This window comes from Malurus melanocephalus, unplaced genomic scaffold (assembly GCF_030028575.1).
Source record: "Malurus melanocephalus ecotype Western Australia unplaced genomic scaffold, MMel_1.1 scaffold_126, whole genome shotgun sequence".
NCBI lineage: Eukaryota > Metazoa > Chordata > Aves > Passeriformes > Maluridae > Malurus > Malurus melanocephalus.
This window is the reverse complement of record NW_026623358.1, coordinates 696,620-720,703: the sequence shown is the minus strand read 5'-3', so window position 1 is coordinate 720,703 and position 24,084 is coordinate 696,620. Positions and strand designations below refer to the sequence as shown.

Sequence of the window (24,084 nt, the reverse complement as noted above, 5' to 3'; positions counted from 1 at the left end):
AAAACAAAACAAAACAAACACTCAAATGACATCTGGACAGACAGTAATGTTTTTCTGAATTCTTACTTAACTAGGTAATATAACCCAGTTTTAAAAATCTGTATTTCCWCAGGTTCAGAGTGCAACATGCTGTTACATCCATAAATTTTAAACTGCATACTTATTACTTCTGCTGTTTGGTGATATTTTGCTGTTCACCTCTGGAATCTGAACAATGAAATGTAATGTTGTTTGTACTCTGGGTTACTTTAAATATTCACACAAAATGATGAGCTAGCCTTTATGTTATTCGGGATTTTTCAGTTTGGGAGATAGTCAGCTTGCTAGACCAAGGAGGGGATGGGCTTGTCCCAGACCTTTCTTAAGTTCTTAAGTCTCTAGACTTTCCTAAAATTCCCTCTTTAAAATAATTGCTCACTCTTTTCAGCTGCCACCATGACAGCAAGATAGTAAAGCCCTCTTCCTCTCTTCAAAACACTAAACACTTTAAGTGCCTTTCTGCAGGATTTGGTGTTGGCAGCAATAAAAGCAGAATAAGCTGACTGAGGCAGATCCTGTCTGTTCAGAACCTTCCCTGAGGGTCACGCCTCAGGACATCTAAATGTGTTGTGTTCTTGTTACAGAACTGCTGCAGTTTGCAATACAGTTTGTTAAAAGACCCTGAAATTAGCAATGTTTTCATAAAGTTGGAGGTAAATTGCTGTTATTCAAGTGAGCCGTCACTGCTTGCTCAGAAGAAAGGCAGGAGGGCGGCGCACAGTCTCCCTAGATTCAGGCATCCCGATTTTTACTGCTTTTGTGCAGCTCACTCAGCAGGGCTGCTAACATGCCACAAGGGTGGCAGGAATAAGCATGCACGTGTTTGCTTCCCTGCTTTGTATTTTAGGACCTCATGACTGGTACCCGTAACTTTTATCTACTGTTTGCCATCCTAAAATATTCTCAAGGTCCATTTTTTTTTCTCTGCTGCGGTCTTGGTCTGTTGAGATTTTGTGTGCTTTAGGAAGAGCTCAGATGTTGGATAGCCTCCCTCTAGTGGCTGTTACTGTGGAATAAAGGTACAGCTATGATGGAGAGAGCTCGAGGTCAAGTGTTTGCATGAACCACAGTGTGAAATGAAAGTGAGTAAATTTGGGAAGAGGTCTTATGCCCCCTCAAAATACGACACAGAAYCACTACGTTATTGTCAAAACTTAGTTCCTGCTTTTTCAGTCCTGAAAATACTTGCCTTCCCCACTTTATACCTCTCCTTCCCTGTCCTTACGCATGATGATCTAAGGACACTGGAGGACCAAAATCTGCATGTAAATTTTTTTAATTTTTTTTTTCCAGTTCAGTTAGTCGTCCAAGTGAGACAAATATGGAAGCACCTGTTTTTCTGACATGGACTCCATAGCATTTTGCCACAAACAGATATGTGTGACAGCTATAAGCAGAACTTCATTACTTAATTTCTCCCCTTCTATATATTTGGTTTATGAAATAAAACAGCATGCCAAAAAGTGTTGTTTTGTCCCAGGGAAAATTCAGAAAAATGTTACTTCCTCACAGAAAGCATTAAGGTAAAGATAACACTTTATGAAAGAGAAAAAGAGGCCGTGATGGCAGGGAATAAATGCTTTAAATAGCCTAGGATGTGCATTACCATCCCAAATTAAAAACCTGTTCATAACAGATGKCAGTAAATGTGGTGTGTGGGAAGTTTTGGAAAATGCTGATACAATGGCAAAGCAGAAAGATATCTGACAAAACAGGAACATCCTCAGGACATCCACAAAAATGCTGAAAGACACTGCCTTCCAGGAATACAAAACTATTGACTTCACATTATTCATTGTCTCTCAAATTGAGCAAACTAGGCATCTTTTTAAGTTAATTTAAAAAGTAGGGTAAAGTGTGTCTCAATATGAGGGGAAAAAAATTATCATATTATTCTTTAAATAGTTGCTTGAGCGGCTTTCAGATTCAGAAATTTCCCGGGGTGCTATCCTTAAAAAGACAGTTTGTCTGAGAAGTGGTGCTACTTACGAAAGTTAAAATAATTTTTGTCGGGGGTTGCTCACTCTGCTKTTATTCAGCTCTTATCTCCCATTCCAGGAAGGTCGGCAGGGTCTTGTCCCTGAAAACTGGGGACAGGAAAGAGCCACCTCGTGGGCAGCAATACCGAGCGCTGCTCTGGAAAGCAGTTTGCTGCCACCATGAGAACGGGCAGCGCTGCGCTGCTCAGGTGTGGAGACAGCCGCAAGAAATGCAGCTCAGCCCCTCTGGTGCCTGTGATTTCACGTCTTTTCTTAGTGGTGGAGATTTGTAGGGAGGAAAAGCATTGCTTCAGAGCCTGAACTTCCCTCACAGGACAAACACAGCCCSAGAGGCAGCATCCCTTCTAAGCCCTTCCTAGCTTTTTAGCATTCCAATTCCAGTGTGAGCTGTTGGTTCCAAGAGCAKCCCATTCCCTCTCCTGCTCACACCACCACCACAGGTTACACAAATAAACACAGGCAGCTCACCCAGTGCGAACCACTGCTCCACATTTCTGTGACGCGCACACACAAACCAACACCAGGCTGGAAATCTTCCAGCATAAAAAGCTGCCTGATTTGCCTTGACCTTCCAAAATCTGTGATTCCAGCGTGTTGCCAACAGGGTAATTTCCAACAGCCCCCTGAAGCAGCCTGTTTCCCCTTCAGCATTTCTCCCTAGGCAAGGGGACAATTTCTTTGCACTTCTACACCACCAACTGATCTGAGCTTTTCTCCTGCACTTTACAAACTGATGCCCAGGAGTTTGTTCTGTAGAATTCTGCCCAAACTCTTCCCATCCTTGGGAATACTATTCTCCAAGATGTGATTGAAATCAGAGGTACCTTTTCCTGGGCGCTGGGGACATATATTTATGTTTGGGAAGCAGACAGTTCTTGAAGTGGGTCACATACAGGTGTGCTGCAGGACACTACAGTCAGCAGGGACATGCCCCCAGTCCAGCCACCAGTGTTTAGGAAGATGGACAGAAGCTGATGAGCAGTTGTGGTAGGATGGAAACAATCATCACCTCTTAACCCTGTACAGCAACAAAAATTTGTCTGASCAGGTGCATAAGACAACGTGCAAGAATTATTTGCTCTAAAATTCTGGTTTGCTTCTTTTCTTGTTTGCCCAGCAAGACAAATTATCCCACCTGACCACGGAAGGGAGGTGACTGGTAGAGATGGGAGGGCAGCCCTCAGAAGAAAAGATTTTCTTTCAAGATGAGATTGAAACAATGGAGGAAAAAAACCCCAACATCCTCCTTAAAAGTGTACAAAGACTCAACTTCATTTTTTGCCACCAGAAAATTTCGTTTCAGTGGGGTATGCAAATATAAAAGTGTGTATGTGGTGGGGTGAAGGCTCAATTAAAATAAACTCAAGATTGTTGAGCCTCAAAGCAGACCTCAGAACATATAATGAAGGAACTAAAACTCAGGAAAAAAAGCAAGAAGCTTATTTAAAACTAAGTGCTCTGATTTAAGGCAATGCATATCATCTTCTTGAGCTGTTGGGCTGCTGACACTCATAAGAAGCTAGCTGCACCTCCTGTGTTGAAACATCTGATGGATAATAAGGAGAGGGTCTCAGTTCTAGAAGCTTCTTGTGGTGTGTTTTGGAGGAAGTTTTTCTGAGCTATTTTTGACCCATGAAGTAAGCCTACTGTCTTTGGGAGAGTCACAGTATCAGAGCAGCAGAATTCTAGAGGGCAGTTTAGGAAGTGCTTCTCACAGTGGGGCTCAGCTGGACTCAGAGGACACRCTGGGTGCCAAGCACAGGCCATGGGAGAGCTGCTCTGTGGGAACTGCCAGCACCCACCCCAGCACCCATTCCAGCATGGCTCTGCCAAATTCCAGCCTGGCTCTGCCAAATTGCAGCCTGGCTGCCCAGGCACTGTGTTGGCAGCAGGATTTGTACCTCAACATGCACAACATAGCTTTAGGTGAGGTCAGGTGGGTTTGCTCATGGGTGAAAGGCTCAAGTGGACTGACTGGATCTTGCCCCTAAAAAAAGCCAAGGGCTGTTGGCAACTCAACATCTGGGAATGTCAAGAAAAGTGTTACTGCTGGCCTGAAGTTTAGTTGGTTACTTGCATGAGTTATCACAGACATTACCTGATTCTGGTATTTAGAGAAAAAAAACAAATCTTCCTTAAATTACTCTCCTTTAATTCTTCAAGGAGTTGTGCTCTTTGAAGCCTCTTACAACAGTGTCTGATAATTGAAAAGGTAAAGGAGAACCAAGTGAGGGAGGACAAGCCCATTTAGTTGCTGTGGTTTTTCAAGAAGTCTTGTTGAAGACCTACCCCTCCTTATCCCATCATCATTAAGTGCTGCTTCAGTGAGAAGCAAACAACTGTTTGTGAAGGAAAGTATTATTCCTTTGCAGTACCTAAATTCCAATGACAGTGAATTGCATAGAGACCAAAGTCTGTTTTAAGTTAATCTTCTCAGAAGAACTATAATATCTGAATTGTGAGTAGAGGACTAGAAAAATCTTTCAGAAAATTCTGCAATTAAGAAGGTGTTTTTATGATTGCTGCAATGGTGTTGGAACACTTTCCCTTGAACAGGTTTTTCAAAAGTGGAAGTTCCGATGATGAGATTACAACAACTTCGTGGGCATGAGACTCAAAAACAGTCAGAGGAAAATCCCTATTTTTTGAAGTTTTATTCCTATGAGAAACTCTTGCTCAATCAGGAAGTCTCATTAAAATRATGGAGAATGGGAACAAAAGAATGAGGATTAGTTAAATGAGTAATGATGCAGACATAGGTTTAAAATACTTTCTTTTCTAGAACGTGGTTATTCAACCAGCATCAYTGTCTGGAATCATATTAAAAAACTTTCTGTGTCTCTGTCTGTCTGACTTTAGAAGGGTGTGGACTAAGCTAAGGAAAATTAACAATTATAGCAGCAGAACAGAACCCYATTAGTGTATATTAGTGTGACATATGCATTGCAGGGAAGGTTGTTCCCAGAGCCTGTCTACAAATGACAGTGGGAYGGAGAGGTACCAGAATGGTTTTCAGTTATTAAACTGCTGTGGTGAAAAGTTCAGAGCAAGCTAAAGCATCTGAAAAAAACCCACAGGTCTATCTGTTCAAGCAAATGGCTGCATAAAAACTTCTTAAAAGTAAGGAAATGGCTAACGTGGTAGATKGATGTACTGGCAGTGCTACTCAGAATTTTCTGTTATTTCTCCTTGATCTCATGCCCACATCCAAGGGATGTGAATGAGATGTTCCTTGAGAGCTAAAAGCTCTACCTGGGAAGGATACCTGGGAGGACAACTCCCATCTCCCTTGACATCCTACTGGTTAACTTCAGCRTTACCTGCCCCTACTGGAGACATAYCTGTGGCCATTTTTCTTATTTTTCTGTACACCATTCAGCTCCCAACTGAGGGCTTGCCTTCAGGATGATGCAGATATACTTTCAAAGTCTAGGAGTGGATTAATACTCCACCCCAAAACAAAACTATCTACCATTTTMATTCCTTTGCAATAATTGAGAAAGCTAATGAATATATTAGCAAACTTCTTGCTACCTGAGAGCTGAGGTGAGTCCGATTCTTTGAGTTTTAACAGACACAATATCTGTCAGAGCATCCTCTTCTCCACAGAGCTGCTGGCTTCTGGAAAATAAAACCACTCATCTGTCTGGTAAAGGCATGTTGGTGACTCTGAATGAGAARCGCTGCTATTACTTTTTTTGGGTTTTCTTTTCCCCCTTGAATAAGGTGTAAATTGCTAGTGACCAGCAGATGTATGTYGATGGACACACCCGTGCATACCCTGAGGGATTGTTTTCACCTGAGCCTGTTTGTGTCCCAAATTCATGTGCTGTGACCATACTGTATGAAAGTAAGGGCAGGAATTTGGCTTTGAAGAAGTAAAGTTACCCTGAGGGACTCAGTAGTGTGGACTGTGGATGCACACCTCTCCCGTGGCCATCAGACCCTGCTTCTTGCTTTATATGAGCAGAGAGAGGAAGGGTGGCCCAGAGGGGACCCTGCTGGCCTGGGACGTGGCCACTGACCTGCACAGGGATGGTGCAGGTGTCTCCATTACATTACTTAAACATAATRAACATGCTATTTTAAAATTTAGGGACAAATGGTATTGATTTTTATCTGAACTGAGATTACCATGGCTGATACTGAAACTATAAATATCTGTTTGGTTTAGTTCTTTCATGGTATGCTATCCATCCAAACTTATTCTTAAATGACTCCTCTACTCGCCTGGAGGCCTCCAACTTTTAGTTTTAACAGCTGGACATCATTACCTCCCTTTGATGAGCCTGGAAACAGCCTAGACAAACCTGGATAAGAGTTTTTTGTTAGAGTCTGGCAGCCAGATTCAGAACTAACACCCATGCACTCTGATTTATGGCTTCTCACCCCAGAGTTGCTCAACACTCTGGATCTGACTTGGATACGTTCAGGTGAGTGTCTGAGTATTATCATTGTAAATTTAGATTCAAAATCCTGGGTAACCACATCCTCTGAGCACATCTGTCATAGCCACATGGCCACTTTGGACCTTTAATATGATGGCAAGAAAAAAAGGAAGAGGGAAATAAAACAYACCTGCTGTGGAAATGTTGCATCTTTCAGTTGCAAAGAGAACAACCACAAAAAATGTTATGTCAATGTGTAACACTGGGAAACACACAATGGTTATTGTGGAAACAACAATGAAATGTGCAGCCATTGTGAGCTACACAGTGCAGCACAACAAATGTCCACCACCTAAAGCTTTCTCACCATGGAGAACATRTCTGGTCCCAGGTTTATGGCTTCCAAGGCAATGTAGGATCTCAGCAACCAGSTTCCTGGACAAGTGATCTAGCTACAAACAATATATGCTGATGATTATACTACAGATATCTTGATCAGTAATCACTCATGCTTCTTGTGCAAGCATAAATAAAATAAAATATAATTATCAGAGGAGCAAGCACTCGTAAGTTATATGATAATTTGAAAGTTAAAGTAAATGTGCACTGCCTCTGTTGCTGCTTCCTATGTTTGTTTCCCACAAGTTACAGCAGGGATGAGGTGGAAAGAAAGAAAAAGACAGACAAAATTTTCCTGTCCTTCCATTCCTGATATTCCTGTTTTGGGATGCTGAGAAGCTCTGGTGAGTCAGGAGCACCAGAGTCCTACCAGGTGCTTCTAAAAGCAAAGTGCRTGAGGGTGAAATCCTACGCATCTCCAACCCTTTCCCAGTCATGCAAACACGGTAAAAGAAATTGTAAATRCACTCAGTAAAGATGAAAATACTGGTTCTTATTCTGCTTCTCTGCACAAACCCTTGGCTTCATACAATGGACTTCAAGCAGTAGTTATGAGCACATGGGTTTTTTGCAGTTGTGGGGGACAGTAGTGTGTAGTCCTATAGAAAATCTTGTGAAGCCTAGAAATTGACCCCAGCCTGAACTCAGATTTTTTGGTGCTGGAGGAATAAAGAGAGAAGAATTGACTTCACTTTGTTGAAAAACAAAACTCCCCACAGCAAAATGAACAACTTGTAGAAAATCTCTTCCCTACAGTGTTTACATTTTCAATTTTTATTACTTCTCTTTTCATCATCTCAGATTTTACAGGTAAAAGGCTTAAATCAGCTGAAATGTCCAAGGATTTATCTTTGAATTAACATCCCTGATCATCTTCCTGCTCAGACATGGAACGGTAATGCACATTCAGCATCACCTCTCCCACAGTGCTCAAAAAGGGCCAGTAAGRTTATTTGATAGATCAGCCTTTTATAGCAATTAAATTTTTCGTCTAGGTTTTTCCAAAGGCGACCTCAGATAATGCTTCTGCATGTGTACATGCCTGTGCACCTTTGAAATAKAATCATAAAATGGTTTGGGTTGGAAAAAGACTTAACAGATCTTGTAGTTCCAAACCCCTTTTCATGGGCAGGGACCCTTTCCACTAGACCAATTTCTTCAAAGTCCCACATGACTTGGCCTTGAACACTTCTAGGGACGGGCAATTCACCAATTCTCTGGGCAACCTGCTCCTTTGCCACACCACCACCATCACAGTAAAGAATTTCTTCCTTGTATCTAGGCCAAACCTACCCTTCTTCAATTACAAGCCATTCCCCCCTGTCTTATCACTATCACCTTGTGAGAAGTCCCTCTCCAGCTGTCTCCATGTGTGAAACAAGCATGAGTGTGTGTATCTACAGATGGAAGCATGCTCACCTGGCAGCCTGCTGAGCAAGGGACACCCAAAAGTGCACCTCAGGGCTGTTGGTGTCCTTGGGCCATGCTGGTGTCCAAGAACATGCTGGTCCTGCAGCACAAACTCCACAAAGGGCCCGGTGCTGGCCTTGTATCCAGAGTCAAAAGTGATGGTCAGGTTGTGCAGCCAGGGGTATCTTGCACACCAATGTCCACAACACGAAAAAAAGGAAGAGTAAAACTGGTCCCTGTGCACAAATTGGATGCAAGTGGTGACATGGGGAGGTGGCAGTATCCTGGGTGTGATGTTCTTCCCCGCCCAAGGACATCAGCAGCTGGATRATCCCCCAGTTGCTCTTCAAGGAGACGTGTTGAGTAGATAGCATCAGAGCATGGCCAAAGTCCAGCAGGTCTCTCATGCAGTGGAGGTCAATCCATGGGTGGGAGATACTGCTGTAGACATTTTGGGGCATGAATGGCTCCCTGAAGAAAAGCTCAAAGGTCTCAAACTCTTTGTGCAGTGTCATGACATGAGGGTGAAGTCTCCCTCCTGGGCTGAGAGGGCACAGGTGATGTGGTGGTCCTGTGTGACGCACTCTGTGCTGTTAGATTCTCTGATATTTTCCTTCAGAAAGGACACCTTRTCKTCAATAAGAGCTTTACAGRCTTCTGCTAAAATCAAACTMACTGAGAAGTTCAGCCTCTTAYGAGGTTTTTGTGCTTGCAAATTAAYAGCACAGRAAACAAATGGAAGTGAAACACTGAGAATCAGAACAGCAAARAAGTAACATCTGAGTGTGTTTATTGCTGCTCAAAGAGTCTCTCTTGAAATACAAGATCAGACACCACCAACAGCTTGTTTTGATGGCTGTGCTTSCTTCCTGCTGGAGGATGCACGGATCCATCTGATGCAGAGCATGCAGCTGCTGCCCTTACTTTCAATATTAACAGTTGCACAATCATCATTGATGTGGAAGCAGTGCAAGAACAACTTGCAGATTGAAACTGCTCCACAGCACCCTGAAGATTAAACAGACATATTGCATAATTGCTGTCTTGGCAATGAGCAGCTGGAACATATTTCAGTGTCCCCAAATTCAATTCATGGGTATGTTCTTAACTGCTCCCTACCCATTCTCCCTGCATATATCACATAGCTATTAAAATTTCTATGCATGCACCCTGTGACAGGAATACCTCACATTTACCTCATGTAATTATATTTTTTTACTTGCAGGATTCTTTTTAACCACCCCAGTATATCAGTCATCACCACTTGTGAATTGTGAAAGACTTGTAACATAAAATAAATACCATTTCAACATATCTCGGTGACAATTTCACTACTAGATCAAGCATGTATAAACTATTGTGGGCTTTCTTCTCTTTGATAACCTGGATGAATACAATTTCTTGAAGGCCATTATCAGAAAAACGGCTCAATAAATACCATTTTCCAGCCAAACAATACAGGATGGAGAAGAACCATTCATCCATCTTCCGCCTGTGTGTTCCTGGCTCCACTACTCTTCATTTCTCATGTAAGGCCACCAACACTCATATAAGAAGCAGGACAATCCTTTTTACCTCTGTTTATAGTTATATCACAGCCATCAGTTTTTTCAGCAATGTTTTCCTCAGCTGTAAATTTGATATCTGACAAACAGTTTCTGCTTAGAGTCATGGATGTTTTGTGATGAGCTTCAGGCTCCATCACAAGGAACTGGGTTAGCAAAACCTGCTCTTTAAACTACTTAAACTAACGCTAGGCTTTCTGATGAGACATTTGTATTTCTATGAACTGTGTGTGCATCTGGTRTAACATGCTTATACAATGAGAGCTTGACACAGCTCTGACTAAAGTGAAACCATTGGGAGTCTCTTTATTCCCACTGCAAGTCTGTTCRTGGATCTCCTGCCATGAGACATCATGTTTGGGGCATGTAAACCTTTTCCAGCATTATGTTCTTTTGCTCCAGTGTGAAGCAGTGCTGAGGCARAACCAGTTGATCTGAGATTTTGCCAGTAAATGTTCTGTGGGCAGTCCATTSTTCTACATAAGGAAAAACACCATCCAGCTCTTGCAGACATTTCATCTCAGCATTTCATCCACGGAATCTCAGCTGTGGGCAGAGAGCACATTTTTCCAAAGAAYCAAAGGCTGAGATCTTTCAAGGCAWTTAGATRTCTTAGAAACTGTCTGTTCARATGCTTTTAAAACTGCATTAGGCACAGTGCAATCTGCTACGCAGCTAGGAAAAGCTCTAGAATCTCGAAATATATATATTATATGTATGTAAGAACACTTAGTTTTGAGCCTGCATTACTAGCGTGGTCCACATAAAACAAGTAAAGCTGCATGCAGAAAACAAGATGAGTCTGCCGTTCATAGAAGAGTAGTGAAAGATTTAACTTTTCCTTGATGTATTTTGTTGTTGGTTTGGTTTGGTTTTTTTTCCTTGCACAGACATTGCTGCAACATATTTGCAAAAAYCCAGACTGACTGTGATCCTTTGGTACAAATAGCCTTGGGGGAAAGAAGGCTGCGTGCTTGGTGCTTCTTCTCAATCCCAGTGCCTTGGTTCTCTGGCACAATCAGTATTTTGAAACCTAAAAACACACATGTAAATGACTGCTGTGGAAAATCAAGCTGTCAAAACCTTTGAGATTTGGGGGGACTTCTTTGTTTTTTTTTTAGCTCTAGTTCTAGCTTGTGCTGCTGTGTGTGAAATAAGATCCATGCTTGAACCATAGACAAAAATCACCAAACAAAATCAATCCCAGAGAAAAACCCACAACCAACAAACCAAAAAAACCAAACCCAAACTCAGTCAAACAAAATATAGAGTATAAGTCACGTGAGTCATCTCAATGGAAAAATTCTTTTTCAGGTATTGGTGAGTTGTTGATTTACAGGCTCATCAAAAGCTCAGATRCAAGGASCAACCAAATYTTGATGTACATCTGAACCATATTASRGCRCCAACCACCAGCAAGGTGTGAGGAAACATCACAATGCTCCTGGCTTCTTCTGTTCTATTTTGTATTGGATCTCTGCATATTCTGTGTGCAAGAACATAAATGCACAAAAATATTAGAAGATCAAATTTATCACTCAATTTAACAAACAGGCTGTGTRAAAGGGTTCTGTGCTGGCAGAACTAAAATTGGTGCTGACTGACATTTGCAGAGCCACTCCTTTCTATTGTTCCCTCAACCTGCATTGAAGCAATTCTTATTTTAGCATGACAGGAGTTTTTGGTGTGGCTCCTGTAGTGGAAACACACTCCCCAGTAGAATTGGGGATTGAAGTGTCTTCCCTGTGGATGAATGGGAACAGACCTTTCCAGAAAATGAGGATACTATCTTAGGAATAGAGTTAGTACCCTGTAAACTGCTCCTGGCTTAATAAATATTGGTAATTGTTTTCAGCTAATTTGTTAGCTAATTAAAAAGCAAAAGGCACAGGTTTTGCACATAGGTTTTGAGTTCCTGTTTGGCCTCAGTCAGTAGTGATGAATGTTATGCATTTCATGTTTATTTTGAGTCATTTGGCATTTTCTGTTCTGTTGTTAAGACAAAACCATCTGTATCATGGCATTCCTTTCCCTGACCCCCTCATGCAAAGCTGTCAGCTTGAGCTGGCACCACTGTTAAATTCACAGTGAGCCTGTAGAAAGCAAACACTTTTTCCTCAGTGTGGTTTTCCTGGTTAGAAARTGCAGGTGGCCACAGATTGCTGTTTTGTGCTCAAGTAAAGGATCTCTTCATCCCTCACACCGTCTTGCACCGAGATGAAACTTCTTTGGTCTTGTGTTGGTTTGGGATGTTGTACAATGTGCATGGTCTCTCTAAAATTCTCCCCTTGGAGCAGCCCTGCCTGGCAAGGGTCTTCTGTAACACATGCCTTACTCACATGCCCTGTCTGAGCTGGAAGGTGAATACATGCACTGTATAAATCAGGGGACATGAAAGCAGACTCAGAGCACAAAAGCAGTCAAAATTTATTTCTATCTCTCCTCTGCCCTCCTTTTTTTCTTGTTCAGAGCAGTCCCTGCCATTCCTGCACTTCTCAGACAGCCAAAATCTAACTCTTGAAAGAGAAGAAAATTCAAACCTACCTGRAGCAGGAGTTCCCAGGCAGAGGCACTGACACCGGACAGTCACAACGCAGCAGCACTGGCAGCGAATGGGAGGAGAGATGAAATGACACATTGAGGCAAACGCTAGCTCAGCTCACATGGTCCAGCAAAACCATCCAGTAATCTAATTGAGCACAGTCAGTGAGCACATCTGTCTGCACAAACAGCAGGAGCCAGACAGTGTACCATCTCATCTGCCTTTGTCTCACTGTGCTCTCAAGCTCCAGACATGGAATCTCTTCCCCTGCAGGAATGTCACTGCCTGTCTGCATTTGCAGTAGTCTTTTAGACATAAAGGTTTTGGGAATAACAGGTGAGCTGCCTGGTCTCTTAGCAGAGCACATTTTGCAAGTCAGAATTATTACTGGTCCAAAGCAGAGCAATCTGCTGCTCCCTTCTCCAATTAATTTCCAACAGGGACRCGTACTCACCTCTGTGCAAACTACTTCTCATCAGCTGCTCAGGAGCAACAGTGCGGCGTTCTCTTCGCTGCTCATTTATCCTCCTGCACAGGGAAAGCAAGACATAATTAAACACGTCCTCATAGAGGACAGGCAGGCTGTGTGGTGAAGCTGGTTTTCTTCTGTAAATGTGACTCGATTTTACAGCTGGCATTGGTGTAGTCGAGGCATGGATAGAGATATGTTTTCTTACCGCAGATTTATATAAACATTAGTGTACAGCAAAGTACAAATGTACATGAGAAGCTGCTATTTGCCCTGGAGGAGCGTCCAGAGGCAGCTTACACTGGATTTTGCAAACATTTGGGCACTTGCTAGCTTTATGGATGTGAGCCCAAGGTGCTCCCCTCGGTGTGGGAAGTGGAGCAGCTGGTGTGAGACCCTCAGAGAGGTGCCAGGTCAGGGCAGTGTCCCTGCAGCCCGGTCTCTGCATGGCCAAGGGACTGGCCCAGCTGCAGATGTGTGAGCAGCTAGAGGAGCAAAGCAACTCGATTTGCAAGTTGGGAGCCACCTGCTCTGCCAAGCAAGTCTGACACAGCCCTGCCTGCTGTGCAGGTGACTGATTGTGTCAGAGAGAGCAGGAATATGGATCAGGTCACTATATAATCAATATGATTATTTCTAATGCCTCCACTAAACATTATCATGCTCTTTATTCTAACAGCTTAGCTTGTTGCCAGGTACAACATGAGCAGAGAACTCATAGGGATCTAGAAAACACCTRCTGTCAGGAATGACTGAAAAATATATGTGTTTATTATGGCATTAAGGAAAAAAAATAGCAGGAAGTCTTCAAATATGCAAAAGAGGTAAACCAGAAGCAAATTCTGGTTCAAATAGGAAGGGAGTAGCTGATTCTCCCTGCTCTCTGTACATAGGACTGAGACTTAATCATCTTAGATAGMATCAGAAGAGGTGAAGATCAGACATTAGGGAAGCTTTGTAGTGATAAACAGTTAAATGTGGATTAGATTGTCTGGAGAGGCTGGAATTTTCCTGGTGATAGTTTTCATTGGCAGGTTAGGTGTAGTTTTTTCAGCAGTTTTACAGGTCATACTGGTTCAGACCTGGTAACTTTCTAGGTCTTTCCCACCTTTCTTTCCTACCATGGTCTATATTACAGTACCATGACTTGGCTCGGGGATCCTGCAGCACTCAGCAATGGTAACATGAGGAATTTTTCATCATTTAGAAATATGCCCATGACCTCTGCTAATTGCTATTAACATTGCAATTTAGATAAGATCAGGATAGTCTGGGACCATYCTGGAAGAAAAAACATTTGTGATACTTTTGTGATTCATCCTAAGCACAGAAAAATCATTTAATAAATGCTAAATCTGTAACAGTTTGCCTATGGACAGGTACTTAATCTCTTACATCTTGTCTCATTATAACACAAATTAGCTTGATGCCTGTTCCATCTCTTTTTCTTTCAATGAATTATCAGTATTCTCTTTCAGAGGSCTGTAGTAGGTATCWGCTGTCCTTAATGTTTTCCTGCCTRGGAGAGATTTTTCATTAGGTTTAAGTAGAACCAAGCCAGGACTTGCCTTGGAAAATCCTTTTTCTYCTCACAACCAGCATCTGTAGGTGCCACCAGGGTTTTGGGGCTCTGGACTTTCCCAAAGGGCTTTAGGATTGAAAACATCCCCATCACACTGCACTCCAGGTCTTCTCAGGAAACAATGTTAGACATCCTTGACTGTCAGAGCCTGCACAGTTTTGTGAGTAATGAGAAACCACTGGCACAAGTAATTTGTGACAAATGCTGGCTGCCAGGGAAGGAAGTTGGCCAGTGTGGCACAGATGCAGTTTTCTTCCCATCATTTGTAGCCCAAAGTTTTTGCTAAGRTTTAGCCTAAGATTGGCAACTTCTGTTGCCTTTTTTTCCCCTTTGGAGGCTTTACTGTGCTTCAGGGTCTCCACACCGTAAAACCAACAGTCTGGGCAAAGCAGCCTGTGCTGCTGAGCCCTCTGCCTCACGCTGTGTGAGCCCTAAACTTGCATTTAACAAAGCTACCAGTTCTAATGTGAAGACGGGACTTTTTCCCACTGTCTTTGCCATCCACAGACATATGGATGCCTGTATCATCCTTTTTTAGAAGGCGCTGTTCTTCAGGCTCTGTCAAGTTTTCACATCATCTCCACATCTTTTTCCTGGTTRTCTTCTGGAGCTGTTGATGCACATTCATCCGACACTGCTCAGCAGAAGCCTGGAACTCCACTCCTGAGTGTTTCAAATTGCCAAGAYCTTCCTGATTGCTTTTGCTTAGGGTGGAGGCTCGTGCTTATGTTTTGACCCCTTGTTTGACTGCTCACACAAAAACCTTCTATGGCTGTCTTTTGGGAACGGGAGTGGCTGCAGTCACCAATCCCCATGGGGTTGAAGACAGATCCTGATAGCATTATTGAAGCTGGGACAACCTAGTCTCCCCATACTGGGTCACTGGAAAGTCACCAAGAGGGTTATAAAGGGGCAAAGAAGCCAAAATCTACTGGAAACCTCCTGCCTTGCACAACATCGCATTCCTCAGCTCCTGCAGCCAGCCTTGTCTTCTCTGGTCCTTTCCTGCTAAACAGCTTCTCCCAGGCCAAGGTTTTCTTACTGCATTGTCCAGTTACTGTACACACCTGGCAGCTGGTGTCCTAATTTCTGTTTTAGGTCCTGTGATGGGTTATTTCATGGTGCTTTCTTGAACCTTCCTTTTGCAGCATGCYTGTATCCTTGTTTGAACTACAACTGTGCTCTGGAGTCTCAAAATTCCACAAGGGTTTGTTTCTTTTCTTCCAGTTTAGTTCTGTTTCTGTTTTGGGAACTACTTACGACTTCTTACCTGTTGCTCACACTGAAAATGATCCTTGACCTGAACCCCAAGCCTATATTTAGGTTTAGTTTTTGCTATAATACTTTTTATTTGCAAAGAATGTGCACTTTTTCCCTGTACCTACAGCAATCAGAAGAAAACTGGCAGCTTTAAGCCCCTCCATCTCTGTATGGGCGGTTACGCAATTGGGCAACTTCAAATGACAAAGAACCTTTTTTGGATACATGGCAATTATGTCCATCTCACAAGATCCTGGTCTGCAAATGGCTGGAAGGTGCCAGGGAAAGCACCACAATTGCTTACCCATCTCCTTTGCTCTTCCAAAGGCTTCAGCACCTGCTGGGGACACAATACAGGTCTGGGATGTTATGACCCTCCTGAGTTCCTGCTCCCTCTCAGGGGTGCACAGACAATTGCTTTTCTCACCCTCAGGCTCTTTTCTCTCACACACACACATAGCTCAGCTGCAAACACTGCCCTGCTCCAGACCAGTAAATTCTGAAATTTTGCCTGTTCAGGTCTTGCTCAGGATACCACACAAAGTCAGTGTCTTGAACAGTGGCTTCTGCTGCACTGAACACCACGRGAGTCTGAGTTGCTCCTGGTGGCCAGCTTGGACAGACCACAGAGAGGTGCATTGCACCCCTCAGCAGGCTCTGACGTTTCTTACACACCCGGCTTGCTGTGTCCAGCACAAGGCCACCAKGTCCTCTAATCAATACAGCAGTTCTCCTGTAACTTGGCTTCTCTGGCAGAAAACAGTTGTGGATTTATGTGCCTGTATTCATACAGTACCATATTAAAAATTTCAGCTGGGCCATCTTATAGTGGAAGTAAGACTTTTTCCAGGGGCATTAGCTATGGGATCTCCAGAGTTATACCCACATTAATCATGAATTCCCCAAGAAACTGCCCTACCCCATTAAATACACTGGCATATTTTTTAATAAGGTCACCTGCCTTGTGTCAGCTGAGATGGAACAATTCCCACTTTCATTACCAGTTTGATCAATTTAATATCCAGCCTGCTCAGGGACTCAGCTCTAGTGATGCTGCTGTGTGTACRGAATGAAATTTGTGGTGTTTTACATCCTATTTGATGGGGTCTAAAAGCACACCATGCCTGTCAATGCCCCCTGCTTTACCTTTCCCTTGCAAAGGCAGGTTCTTACTCTCATCTCCTTCAGCCAGTCCTGCTGGTGCCACACACAGCATGGAAAGCTACACAGCCATGTGGGGAGCTAGCTGAAGCTTCCGCGTGTTCTCAACTTTTTCCTGGACCTGGCTGCATCCAAGGGAACACCAGGAGTGTGGACAGCTTGCTGTTGGCTGCCTGGTGTTAAGTATCACATATTCCACCCTGGTTTCAGTTGCATAGACAYCCAGCGCTGTTCATCAACTCTTTGTGGCAAATCTGGTGCAGGCCACTGTACTGTCCCCAGGCAGTTTGTCCCTGGTGCTCACCAACCAGCACCTTCTGATGGGTGGTGACAAACTCTGCTGTGGCAGCAGCACAGGATCTGCCTCATGATTTGGGGCCAGCAATTGCATTGGGACTTGCAGAATAACCTCTGTGCTGTCCCTTTTACATGTCTTTTGCAAAAAGCAAACAGTCMTTTTGACTCCTCTTACACAACCACTTACCACAGGATTATGTAATCAAAGAATGRTTTGGAAAACACCTCCAATACCTTTGAGTCCAACCTTTGACCAAACACCACCACACCAACCATAGTGTTAAGTGCCACATCCAGTCATTTCTTGAATGCGTTAGGGATGGTGACTCCACCACTTCCCTGGACAGCCCATTCCAATGCTTTACCACCTTTTCAGGGGAAAAATTCTTCCTGATGTTCAATCTGAACCTCCCCTACGGTGTCAGCTTGAAGCCATTTCTTCTTGTCCTGTCMCTTGTTCACTGGGAGAAGAGGTCAAGCCTCACCTGAGTACACCCTCCTCTCTAAAGAGCAATAGGGTCACCCCTGAGTCTCCTTTTGTCCAGGCTAAACACCCCCAGCTCCCTCAGCTGCTCCTCATGTCACTCACTCTCTAATCTCTGTTGCCCTTCTCCAGACACTCCAGTATCTCACTGTCTTCCTTGTAGTTAGGGGCCCAAATTTGGACATAAGAATCGAGGTGTGGCCTCACCAGTGCCAAGTACAGGGGGACAATCACTGCCCTGGTCCTGCTGGCCACACTGTTGCTGACACAGGCCGGGATGCCACTGGCTTTCCTGGCCACCTGGGCACACTGCTGGCTCATGCTCAGCCACTGTACTGAACCTGTACTCCCAGGTCCTTTTCCACTGAGGAGCTTTCCAGCCACTGTTCCCCATCCTGTAGAGCTGCATTTGTTGTGTCCAAAGTGCAAGACCTGGCACCTGGTCATGTTGAACCTTTTTCCATCGGCCTTGACCCCTCAATCCAGTCTGTCCAGATCTTCTGCAAAGCCTTCCTTCCTTTCAGCAGATTATMACTCCTGCTGAATTTAGTGTCATCCATGAATTTACRAGGGTACACTCAAYCCYCTCACCCAGCTAATGGATAAAGATRTTAAACAGGACTGTCCCCAATAYTGRGCTGTGGGAAACCCTGCTAGTGACCTKCCMTCARCTGGATGTGGMACCAKTCACCACCACATCTGGTGACCATCCAGGCAGTTTYTAACCCAGCAAAGAGTGCCCGAAGCAAGCCATGGGCTGCCAGCTTGTCAGGATTGTGCCATAGAACAAGTCCAGGTAGACAACACCACAACCTCTCCCTCATCCACCAGGCAGGTCACCTGTTCATAAAAGGAGATCAGGTTGGTCAAKCAGGACCTGCCCTTCATAAACCCATGCTGGCTAGGGCTAATTCCCTGACTGTCCTCTATGTGCCATGTGATTGCACTCAAGATGATCTGCTYCATAAACTTTCCCAGCAYCAARGACAGGCTGACAGGCCTCTATTTCCTCAGATCCTGCTTCCAACCCTTTTCATGGATAGGAATTGCATTTACTAACTTTCAGTCATCTTGGATTTCCCCAGTTCAGCAGGACTGATGATAAATTATATAATTTAAACACAAGAAATTGGTTTTCAGGTTTTTTCATCCAAGTAATAGTGAAAAACGGCTATCAATGGCTCCTTTGTGTTGGGCTTTTGTTCTTTGTTAACCTGCTGATTCAGAATTATTTCTCTCTGAACAACAAGAAATAGCACATGCTTAAGCCCTGAAGAGTGGGTGGGTGATAGATATGTTCCAAAGCTCAGACTTAGATTGCTGCAAATATTGCAGATTTTCTTGGGAAAAAAATGACACCATATTTTTGCAGATAATTTTATCAATACTCTTCAGCTCTTGTTACTTAATACTTGAAGTTATAGGAAGCAACCTGGCTAGTAACATCTCAGGAAAAAAAAAAAAATCGAGCTAGATGAGTGCATTAGAGTGACCAAGCCGCATCCCCGCCGAGTAGAGCGGGTAAACCGCAGAAGGTCCCCGCTCTCCTCTTCAAGCTGTCATTTGTCACCTGTGCCACTGGATGGCAATGCTGGTTAAAGTATCGCAGCCGSGATCGGAAGAGGAGGAGGATGAAGAGAACGGAGAACGGCTCGCAGCGCCGGCAGACGGACACGGAACGGACACGGAACGGACAGCACAAGGCAGGAGCGGGAGCTGCTGCGGCCAGCCCGTGGGAAAAGCGTCCCGCCGGGACATCGCACCCTTTACAACCTGAAATGAGATGCCAGAACCACGGGCGGGCGATTTCTGAGGATCCCCGCACTTGGAGGGCCCGAATCACGGAAAACTTGTATTTCGGAGTCGAGGTTTTAAGCGTCGGACGGGGTTGTCTGCAGGAGTGACTGAGAGTCACGCGTTGGCGCGACTTGCTAGAAATTGCCCAACTTTTATACTTAAAAACTGTACTTACACTTTGTAAAAAAATGACTCGGTAAGCAAGGCATGGCTGGGCTCAATGACTATTCAGTGAACTCATTTGAATGTGCATAGACAGGGCTTGCTTGAGCTGCTGCATCAAAGAGAAATGCTGAAATGAGTCATTTGTGAATCACRGCTTATTTTCTGTTGTTAGCTCATCTGGAATCCCATGGTGATCAAACAGCCTTTTACAATGTGTTAATACATCGCCACTCCATGCATTTAGCAACAGCTCGGTTCCAATAAATTGTAGGTAGTCACCCWTTATAAAGACGTAGTTTTTTTCTGCCGCGTGTAAACCGGCTGGGACAAGCTTGGAAATGAAAACATTAGAAAAATCTCATGCTGTTCCAAACACTCTTGTCCACGCTGCTTTCATTCCAATATCACACGTGCTTTCTGACTCCTTGCTTGCAGGGCACAGTCCAGCCAGAAGAGATTGCCTGCAAGGGTTAGTGCTCCTGTCCTCCGAAAAGCTGCAAGCAGCCTCTCCAGCAGCAGCCAAGCCACTTTCTGGGCACAGGAATGTAAGGGAGTCAGGAAGAAAAGCCCTATCCTTGGCAGCGTTTAAGGTAAGGCCCTCTTTTCCAAATTAGTTACTGTTTTGATCCTATACCTTCAGCTGACTGGAGAGTTTGGACCAGACTATAAGTGTTTTCAGGCATTGATCTGCTTAAATTTGGAGGGAGTGGTAAGCCTTTTTTTTTTTTTTTTTTTTTTTTTTTTTTTTTTTTTTTTTTTTTTTTTTTTAACCTGTAATAAACGAAATCAGTCCAGCAGGTCTACAAAAAGTTGACAGGAGGCTGAGGAAGAGGGTGTGACTCCCTCAAGGCTGTGATTGTCATTGAACTCTCTGTGGTGTGAAACCACAGCCTGAGGTGCTAAGCTTCTACCAGGAGCAACTGAAGATGAGGAACCAATTCCCTTCTGCCAGCTCTTTTATTGGAGTGAGTGGCTGGAGATGGAAACATCTTCAACCAGTACAGCAAGCTTCACCACAACTCRTCTGTCAGAGCCCTAAACCCTTTTGGCTTGTGAGTTTTATAGACATGAAGGCCCAAATACTCTCTGCCATCCTACTTAGGTTTTTTCTGTCATTTGTAATTGTGGCTCAAAAGTCCTGAAAAATTACATTCCTATGGGGACTGATCCAGCCCCCAGTAATAATGTTGCTCTTAACCTGTCACATGAACCCCTTTCAATCTCCAACACAAGCTCAGTCATGCTGTAATACAGTAGAGRATACCATTCACTATGGGGCTGATTTAGTTTAAAATGTAGCCAGCCTGTTTATGGGACAATTTTTTTGTTCTTGCTCTAAATTCTCAAGCACAATCAACAGCCTGTAAACCTGGTCAAACCAACACACGACCCATTAGTGCACGCAGTTGGGGCTTACAGCCCTTAGGAGCAGCATTTGTTCTGTGCTCTCTCAAAAGTGGGGTATATCCCCTATTTTGTTAATGGGCCTTGTTTTAGGGAAAAAACTTATAAACTTTTCCTGTACTGGAAATCAATTTCATACAATCCCAGCATGACTTTGACCTCACACTCACTCAGTTGTTTTTGTGACCAATGCCAGCCTTCCAGATGAAGAATCACCACTTTTTTCTCCATGAGGGAAGAGAAGAAAATTTAGGTAAGCAAAAGAATATCACCCCACTGAGATAAAGACCATCACCCACTAGTTGTGTTGCCAGAAGCAGTATTCCCAGGAACACGGGGGAAAGTTTTTACTGTCAGGAAGGTTCCACATAAGCACTAGACTGTTAACAAAGCTAGGATTCCTTAATSGGTCTAAAAGAAGATTAAGTAGCAGCTTGTTCTTAGGTTTTGAAACGCAGCCCACAGCAGGGAAGATCAGACAGGGGTTAAGACACACGAATATCCAGCAGGGGAGCAGGCATTGAGGTAAAGTCCTGATTCAGGATGAGTCCTCTGAATTAAGCAACTCCTTAATTTTTTCTTCAGGGTCATTTTTAGACTGGCTACCTGAATTCAGCAGTGTGCCTTACCAAAAGCTTTGGTGAGGCAACTTGATACCACATAAAAGAAGGGTAGAAACAAAAAAAGAAATGAGGGGAGAAGCAGGTTGGAGAAGTCTTTTGGGATGGCTTCCCTTGGTGTGGGGAGCTGTTGCCTTAGAGGCCAGATTCACCTCTTGACAAGGCTAGCRTGGAAGAGTTGGTGAAAAGAGTAATGAGCACTCCAGGAGGGAAGCAAAGGTAGGGTAACCACCCACCCCTAAATACAGGCAGGGCAGGCCTCCATCTACATGGCCTGCAGCTGGGGCCATCTGTCCACGGGCRGGCACGTGTGTCAGGAAAGGAGGGCCTGTCCCAGGTTAGTGAGGCTGAGTGTGAAGCTGAGGTGATGCTGACTCTGGGGCAAGTGACAGCTTGCCTGCGTTTGCACGCTGTATTTTTTCCAGTGACACTTGGTAGAGTGCTAGTGTSTGTTTTCTAAATAGCCCCAAATAAACACCACACCCCTCAGATATGCACATCTCTTACGTGTTTTGAAACAAGGACCAACACCTGGAAGGCAGGAATTCCTTCCTCTGTGTCCAGCTGTTTTGCCACATCCCTGTACCCTTAGGCAACTCACTTCATTCCTCTTATTCACAGTTCACAGTTATTTTGAAGATAAGGAATAAACAGTGGCAACTACATCACAGAAAAAAATAAGAGATTTATAGTTCATCTTAGGATTTTGTTAAATTTTTGTGTTGAATTTCTTCTCTTTCTGCCTTCTCCTGTGTAAGAAAAATTGATTGTATTGCAACCCTGATGCAGACATATAAACAAGTATTTTGCATGTATTGTCTTCTTAATTTGTAAATCTGGCAATTTGAGAGCCTAAGATACTTCAAATGCTTTTTTTTTTTTTTTTTTTTTTTTTTTTTTTTTTTTTTTTTTTTTTTTTTTTTTAAAAAACCTCTTTTCTTTAAGGCTTGTTCCAGTCGGGACCTCACACATACTGGGAGATACAAGAATGTAGAAAAGCTAATGATAAATACCATGACTCCAGGAAGTGGTGGTGCTCTAAGGACATTAGTTACTGAATAAAGTTAACAAAGAAGGTAATTCCAGCGTCTAAAGGAGGAGAGGCAAGGAGTAGAAATGGCACAGCTCAAGTTAGTCAGACTGCTGGGTAATGTTGTCCTGGCAGAGCTTTTCTGCTTTGGAGCATAGAGTTTCTGGTGCTGGGTTAAAGGGAGCGAAGCCTGGAGTTGTTCTTCAACTGAATCTCCCCAAAAGGAAACACACAGGGGCGCCAAAGTCTTAGGAAAAGAAACCCAATCCTAAGCCTTTTTCCTTCATCGCTTCTCTCTGGGCAGGCGGTGCAATCGGAGGGCTTCGCTTCCTCTCCCGAGAGAGCAGCGTTAAAGGAGCAGCTCATCAGCTTAAGACTGATTTCACTCGCAAACCCACTGGGGCTGCGCAATCGCTCACGCCTGCCCGGTGTAAACAGGCTGGGTGGCTGCTGATGGCTCTGTGCCTCTCCAAGGGGAGTCCTGAGGAGAGACGGGATGCGCCCAGGGGTGTGGGGGGCTCTGATACCTGCGGGAGGCTGGCGCATCGCTTTSTCCTTCTTGCACGGCGCTTGCAAGCACGGCCTCAAATTCGTTCTGGACGAATTTCCCAGATGAATTGGGAAAAGTGYCATTGTATCAGTGGAAAATAAAAAGTTTGTCCAGTGTCCAACCGACTGTTTGCGCTCCTGCMTGTGAGGATGACGGTCTAAACCTCTGTCTGGTCAGTTTGTCCCCGTGAGCTGAACCTGGCGTGGYGGTGGCTGCAGCTGCTGGAACGGACACCAAGGTGGAAATCCCCAGGACAGCTGTGAAGTGGGTGCTCGTCAGCCATAACCTCCAACCGCACCCTCGTTTCTCCTTGACAAAGGGAGGAGGCTGGCGCAAGAGCGATTTCATCAGCYCCCGACTGCAATTAGATTATACATATAGCGGGTTGGTATTCCTTTGGTGGCTATATGGAACCATTATACCAGATTATCCAGTGCTCAGATTGCTCTTTCACTCACCTCCACAAGTTTTACTCCATAGCTGTCAGGGAGGCAGGCAGGACATTTTGGTATAAAACRCCACAAAAACACAACCGAACCGGGCAAACTATATGCATAGTATGAGCTGCCATGGAAAAAAAAAATCCGTGTTGTTCACTGTTTTGTTTTTTCTTGCTCTGCACTGAGTGATATATCTTAGTGACAAGTTGCTGTAGCCACACAGCATTGCTTTTAATGCCATAAAGTGTCGTGGGGTGTAGACATGTCCTAGGACAATGGTTAGACCTAATGTTAAAGGCTAAATGCATTGCAGCTGCATACAAGCTGGGCTACATTAAAGACTAGAGCTTTGGAAGTTTCTTGTTAAAAAAAAAATCACTTAAGAGACTTTTCTGTGCCGATTAATTTTGGTTTGGACGTCAGAGCCTCCAACAGTCATTTTCCAGTAACAAGTCTTATTGTAATTATTTGACACTTTAAAA

General features: G+C 43.9%; 1 protein-coding gene and 1 long non-coding RNA gene across 2 annotated transcripts in view; one reads left to right on the top strand and one right to left on the bottom strand.

The window, feature by feature from the left end:
- GCNT2 (glucosaminyl (N-acetyl) transferase 2 (I blood group)) overlaps positions 1-8,828 on the bottom strand; it is a 14,770-nt gene extending 5,942 nt beyond the window's left edge. The window contains 2 exon segments of the mRNA XM_057370470.1: positions 8,246-8,546; positions 8,548-8,828. Coding sequence (XP_057226453.1) covers positions 8,246-8,546; positions 8,548-8,751 — 505 coding nt within the window. The 5' untranslated portion in view covers positions 8,752-8,828.
- A 10,438-nt stretch (positions 8,829-19,266) lies between these two features.
- LOC130576066 (uncharacterized) lies at positions 19,267-22,582 on the top strand. Its single transcript, XR_008965633.1, has 3 exons — positions 19,267-19,589; positions 19,994-20,148; positions 22,528-22,582. It is a non-coding gene; the product is annotated as an uncharacterized LOC130576066 (long non-coding RNA).
- The last annotated feature ends 1,502 nt before the right edge of the window (positions 22,583-24,084 follow it).